This window comes from Penaeus monodon, chromosome 10 (genome assembly GCF_015228065.2).
Source record: "Penaeus monodon isolate SGIC_2016 chromosome 10, NSTDA_Pmon_1, whole genome shotgun sequence".
Classification (NCBI taxonomy): domain Eukaryota; kingdom Metazoa; phylum Arthropoda; class Malacostraca; order Decapoda; family Penaeidae; genus Penaeus; species Penaeus monodon.
Genome location: NC_051395.1, coordinates 33,177,652 through 33,183,942, shown reverse-complemented (window position 1 = coordinate 33,183,942; position 6,291 = coordinate 33,177,652). Strand labels below are relative to the sequence as shown.

Here is a 6,291-nt window from a genome sequence, read left to right as displayed (position 1 = left end):
CATGCTTATATTACTCATAGCAACAGTCTCACCGACCCTGTATTTATGTCTGTATGCCTCACCGCAACAAAGTCACCAGTGTTACCAGCCCTTGTGTGAGAGTGCTACACCATATGTTCATGTATCGTTTAGCTTACCACCACAATAACATTACCACCTCTCTTGTAAATTGAGCTTGTATGCCTCACCACAGCAGTTTTAGCATCATTACAAGTGTTACGAACTCTCGTGTACAGTAGATTGTGCTTGTGTACCGTTTGTTACTACTATTACTCTTTTTAACATGCCCCACCGCAACAGTGTTACCATGCCGGCAGCAAACCCCATCTTGGCGCGGGCCGGAGGAAGGATGGGGGAGGCTGAGTCGGAGGGACAGCAGGAGGGGGGAGAGGAAGGGAAAGGAAGGGAGAAGGAATGATGACAGTAATGATAATTATTTTAACAGTGATAATAGTGTTAATGATAATAGTAGTAGTACAAATAACAGTAGTAATATGATATAATAATAATAATAATAATAATAATAATAATAATAATAATAATAATAATAATGATTATAGTAATAATAATAATGATGATAATAATAATGATTTTAGAATAATAATGATTTAATAAATATTAATAATAATAATATTAATAATAATAATGATGATGATGATGATGATGATGATGATGATGATGATGATGATGATGATGATGATGATGATGATGATGATGATGATGATGATGATGGTGATGATGATGATGATACTACTACTACTAATAATAATAATGATAATAGTGAAGATAATGATGATGAAGATAACGGAGAAAATGAGAATAAGTGATGGTAAAGGAGGATGAAAAACGAGGAAGAAGAGGAGGAGGTTTTGGGTTGGGAACGCGGGAGTCCTACGAGTCCTGCCCGGGATGGCGGTCTGATGAGGGCCTTCCTGTACAGCCGGGCATCCGTTCGCAGGCTCGAGGGAAACACTTCCATAAGCTCATGTTAATTTGAATTTGTGTTGTGTGGGATTCGGAGAAGCCTTGGGCGAAGAAAAGAGTGATTCACGCTCCATGCCATGCAATTATCCTTTAGCAGACTTTTTAGTTGGTATTCTCTATCCTCCCTTTTTCAAATATTCATTATGTGGATTCTCAACTTCCCCCCGCGTAATTTCTGTTTTGCTTTATTTGTGTAATGAAACTGGGTAATAACTCGTTTTCGCATGATTTCTATGAGCTTTCAAACTTACAACTCCCAAAACATCTAGACAGAAGAACAACCATTCTGGCCGCATTTACGACGCTGACCATTAATTCCTGCACGCAAAAAGACTTGGGGTCTTTTCGCTCTCCTCTACTTTCCGCCCTTGCTATAGAGGCTCAGCCAATAAGAATTCAAGAATGTCACATACTTCTCGATGATTGAAGGAGAGGGCGTGTGATCTGGACCAATCACGAAGACGCATGGGTGAATCGCGAGTTTTCATTGGTTTTCGGCGCGCGAGGCGAGAGTCACCGGCTAGTGTTTCTCACGCATGGCGATTCGACGTTTTACAACAGTGCGTTTTCTGGTGTCGTGGTGAGAAGGTGTGCGTGCCGGCCGAAGCGGTTTTTTTAACAGTGCGTTTTCTTAGGTGTGTGATACATGGAAGGAGAGTGATATGATAAGATACCACATGAAGGAAATAAGTTGTTGAGCTATCGGACTGACGGCAGTATTACTTGTATATTTATTAAAGCAACTGGAAGTGTAGTTGTAATATCAACAAGTTGGATCAAGAGGTGATCTTGTATTACTCTTACATTTCTGTAAATATTGTTACGGACTTATTTTTATCCTTGATAATAATTATGATATATTTTGGCAAGCCTAATAGATATGCCCTGTGAGAATGATTGTTCACTTCAATAGTTACAAAAGTTTAATTGTAAGCCATACAGAAGCCTGTTAGTGCCGGGAGTTCATTGGGCCTATGTTTACTTGATTTACATTGAATTTACATAATTTATTGCAGTAATAGAAAAAAGGTTAGTATGATACTTTCAAAAGGATTGTTATTTTTTAAAGAATATACCCCATTTTGAAAGTTTCGTTAGTGAATAGATTAGTCAATTCTTTAAGTTTTAGAAAAAATGTGGAAGTTTTGTTATTTTAAATTATTCTTGTAATATCATAGGTTTAACAGTCGATAAATTGTTGCGTGTGTGTGAGAGAGTGCGTGTGTGTGAGAGAGTCCGTGTGTGTGAAGGTGAGTGTGTGAGGGTGAGTGGGTGGGTGAGTGTGAGTGAGTGTGTGAATGTGAGTGAGAGTGTTTGAGTGTGAGTGTGGTAGAGTGTGAGTGTGTAGGTGTTTGAGTGTGATTGTGTGAGAGTGTTTGATGTGAGTGTGGTGAGAGTGTTTGAGTGTGTGTGTGTGAGTGTTGAGTGTGAGTGTGTGGAGAGTGTTTGAGTTTTGGTGGGGTTTTGTGAGAGTGTTTGAGTGTGAAGAGTTTGAGTGTGAAGAGTTTTGAGTGTGAGTGGTGAGAGTGTTTTGAGTGTGAGTGTTTGAGTGTGAAGTGTGTGGAGTTGAGTGTTGAGTGTGAGAGTGTTGTAAGAGTGTGAGTTGTAGAGTGTTGGAGTTTGAGTGTGAGAGTATTTGAGATGTTGAGTGTGAGTGTGTGAGAGTGTTTGAGTGTGAGTGTGTGAGAGTGTTTGAGTGTGAGTGTGTGAGAGTGTTTGAGTGTGAGTGTGTGAGAGTGTTTGAGTGTGAGAGTGTGTGAGAGAGTGTGAGTGTGTGTGAGTGTGTGAGTATGTGAGTGTGTGAGAGTTTGAGTGTGAGAGTGAGTGAGTGTGTGAATGTGTGTGTGAGAGAGTTTGAGTGTGAGTGTGTGAGAGAGTTTGAGTGAGTGTGTGAGAGTGTTTGAGTGTGAGTGTGTGAGAGTGTTTGAGTGTGAGTGTGTGAGAGTATTTGAGTGTGAGTGTGTGAGAGTATTTGAGTGTGAGTGTGTGAGAGTGTTTGAGTGTGAGTGTGTGAGAGTGTTTGAGTGTGAGTGTGTGAGAGTGTTTGAGTGTGAGTGTGTGAGAGTGTTTGAGTGTGTGTGTGTGAGAGTGTTTGAGTGTGTGTGTGTGAGAGAGTGTTTGAGTGGTGTGTGTGTGGAGAGTGTTTGAGTGTGTGTGTGTGTGAGAGAGTTTGAGTGTGTGTGTGTGTGTGAGGAGTGTTTGAGTTGTGTGTGTGTGTGAGAGTGTTTGAGTGTGGTGTGTGTGAGAGTGTTTGAGTGTGTGGGGTGTGTGAGAGTGTTTGAGTGGTGTGTGTGTGAGAGTGTTTGAGTGTGTGTGTGTGTGTGAGAGTGTTTGAGTGTGTGTGTGTGTGAGAGTGTTTGAGTGTGTGTGTGTGTGAGAGAGTGTTTGAGTGTGTGTGTGTGTGAGAGTGTTTGAGTGTGTGTGTGTTGTGAGAGTGGTTTTGAGTGTGTGTGTGTGTGAGAGTGTTTGAGTGTGTGTGTGTGTGAGAGTGTTTGAGTGTGTGTGTGTGTGAGAGTGTTTGGGTGTGTGTGTGTGTGAGAGTGTTTGAGTGTGTGTGTGTGTGAGAGTGTTTGAGTGTGTGTGTGTGTGAGAGTGTTTGAGTGGGGTGTGTGTGTGAGAGTGTGTTGATGTGTGTGTGTGTGTGAGAGTGTTTGAGTGTGTGTGTGTGTGAGAGTGTTTTGATGTGTGTGTGTGTGAGAGTGTTTGAGTGTGGTGTGTGTGTGAGAGTGTTTGAGTGTGTGTGTGTGTGAGGTGTTTTGAGTGTGTGTGTGTGTGAGAGTGTTTGAGTGTGTGTGTGTGTGAGAGTGTTTGAGTGTGTGTGTGTGTGAGAGTGTTTGAGTGTGTGTGTGTGTGAGAGTGTTTGAGTTGTGTGTGTGGGAGAGTGTTTGAGTGTGTGTGTGTGTGAGAGTGTTTGGGTGTGTGTGTGTGTGAGAGTGTTTGAGTGTGTGTGTGTGTGAGAGTGTTTGGTGTGTGTGTGTGTGAGAGTGTTTGAGTGTGTGTGTGTGAGAGTGTTTGAGTGTGTGTGTGTGAGAGTGTTTGAGTGTGTGTGTGTGAGAGTGTGTGTGTGAGTGTGTGAGAGTGTGTGAGAGTGTTTGGTGTGTGTGTGTTGTGTGTGTGTGAGAGTGTTTGAGTGTGTGTGTGTGAGAGTGTTTGAGTGTGTGTGTGTGTGAGAGTGTTTGAGTGTGTGTTGTGTGTGAGAGTGTTTGAGTGTGTGTGTGTGTGTGTGTGTGTGAGAGTGTTTGAGTGTGTGTGTGGGTGTGAGTGTTTGAGTGTGTGAGTGTTTGAGTGTTTGAGTGTGTGAGTGTTTGAGTGTGTAAGAGTGTTTGAGTGAGTGTGAGTGTGTGAGAGTGTTTGAGTGTGAGTGTGAGTGTGTGAGAGTGTTTGAGTGTGTGAGAGTGAGAGTGAGTGAGTATGTGTGTGTGTGAGACATACACGTAGACTATGCCTGCTTGAAGTTGGTGCCCCATTACGCTACCGTGGCCTTTCGGGTCCCTGATTGCTTACCCTCCTACCCTCTCTCCCTCATCCCCCTCCAATTCCCTCTTTTCTTTTCTCCTCCTCCCTCCCTCTTCTTTCGTCTCCTCCTCTCACCCTCTTTTCTTTTTTCCTCCTCCCTCCCTCTTCTCCTTTTTCCTCCTCCCTCCCTCTTCTCTTCTTTCCCCCTCTCCTCCTCCCTCCCTTCTTATCCTCTTATTTTTTTCTCTTCCTTCCCTCCCCTCCCCTTCCCTTTCCGCTTCTCTTCCCAGCCCCCTTCCCCACTGTATGAAACGCAGTTTGTTTCATCTCATTAGTTAGCCGTTCCCCCTCCCTCCTCCTCCCACCAATCTTCCAACTTTGCTAACAACTTATTGAGATAAAATCTGACTTTTCCTTTCCAAATTTTCGCCTCGAATTTTGTGTAAGGGAGTTTATGCGAGAGTACATGCACTGCGCACCTTTAAGCGTGCAGAGCTCCTGGAATATGGGCTGGGAGGCGGTGGCACCCATGACCACTTCTGCATGACCTCCTCTGCGTGACCTCGTCTGTCTCTACTGGGATTTGGAGTTTCTCTCATTCGCGGTCCAGGAGAGTTTTTAATTCTGGGTCTTGGAAGTCTAACTTAATCTGTGAGGACGTGGGTCATGCACTCTGGGTAGGGGGGAGAGGCGTAATACCGGTGGTGATAGCTGACCTGAGGCCAGTGACCCGGTCTGTGGCTGTCTTCTGCACAAGGGAAAGTGTGAGCGTGTCATGCAAAGTTTGGTGTCGCGAAGAACAAGGAGAGCAAGCGAAGTTGGGCTGAGTGGAGCCATTAATCCAGCGGCTCGTGGTGTTTCAGACGAGGAATATCTTCCCGTGTGACCTTGACCAGCATCTCCCGGAGGACCTGCCAGCTCCCCCTCCAACTCACCCACCCTCCTACCCGCTCACCTGTCCACGAGCCCTACCCGAGGGCTTCCGCCACGCCCGAGAAGTTTTAAATTCGTCTTGTGGACCTTGTACTCGAGACACCCCCCGTGCATGTGTATTGATTGCGGAACGTGGACGTGTATGTCTAAGGCGAGGATGGGGCGGGCCGTGCGGGCGTAGGGGGGTTGCGTGGGCGGCCAGCAATGTTCCAGTGCATCGCATCGCAGAGACCCGACTGGGGTTACAGCCAGAAGGAGATGAAGGAGATTTTCCCAGGTGAGTGTGGTAACATCCGGTGTGTTTCTAGATATGTATCTATTTATTTGTATTTGTATTTACTTGTTTATTTTATTGATTGATTTTTTTTTTGAGGGCGCCCTGTGTGTCTGGAGTTGATCGGCAAGGCAGGCTGTGTACGATGTTGTTCTCTGCGTGTGTAATGCCCTCTTTTTTGTTTGCTTGTTCATTTTTCATTTGCATTTCCTTCAATTGATATCTGTTATATCTTATTGGCTTTTCCCCTCCCCTATCTCGTCCCTCTTTCCCACCTCTATCTCCCCTTCCCTCTTCCTCTCTCTTCCTCGTTCTCTCTCTCCCGCTCTTCCCCTCTCCCCCTCTTCCCCTCTCTTCCTCTTTCACTCTCTCCCTCTCTTTCACTCTCTCCCTCTCTTTCACTCTCTCCCTCTCTTCCACTCTCTCCCTCTTCTCCTCTTCCACTCACTCCCTCTTCCCCTCTCTTCCTCTTCCCCTCTCTCGCTCTTCCCTCTCTCCCTCTTCTCTTCTCTCCCTCCTCTCCTCTCTCCCTCTTCCACTCTCTCCTTCACTCTACCTCTTCCTTCCTTTCCCTCTTAACCTATCCCCCTTGGCCCCTTTCCTTTTTTTTCCTTCTCCGTTTCTTCTTTCTACCTCTCCCCCTT

At 45.0% G+C, this 6,291-nt stretch overlaps 1 protein-coding gene across 1 annotated transcript; it reads left to right on the top strand.

The window, feature by feature from the left end:
• Positions 1-814: 814 nt before the first annotated feature.
• Positions 815-5,650, top strand: LOC119578025 (the record flags this gene model as incomplete). Its single annotated transcript, XM_037925738.1, is given in 2 exon segments — positions 815-1,605; positions 5,304-5,650. Coding segments are annotated over 2 exon segments (503 nt in total), but the record flags the coding sequence as incomplete, so codon positions are not given.
• Positions 5,651-6,291: the final 641 nt, after the last annotated feature.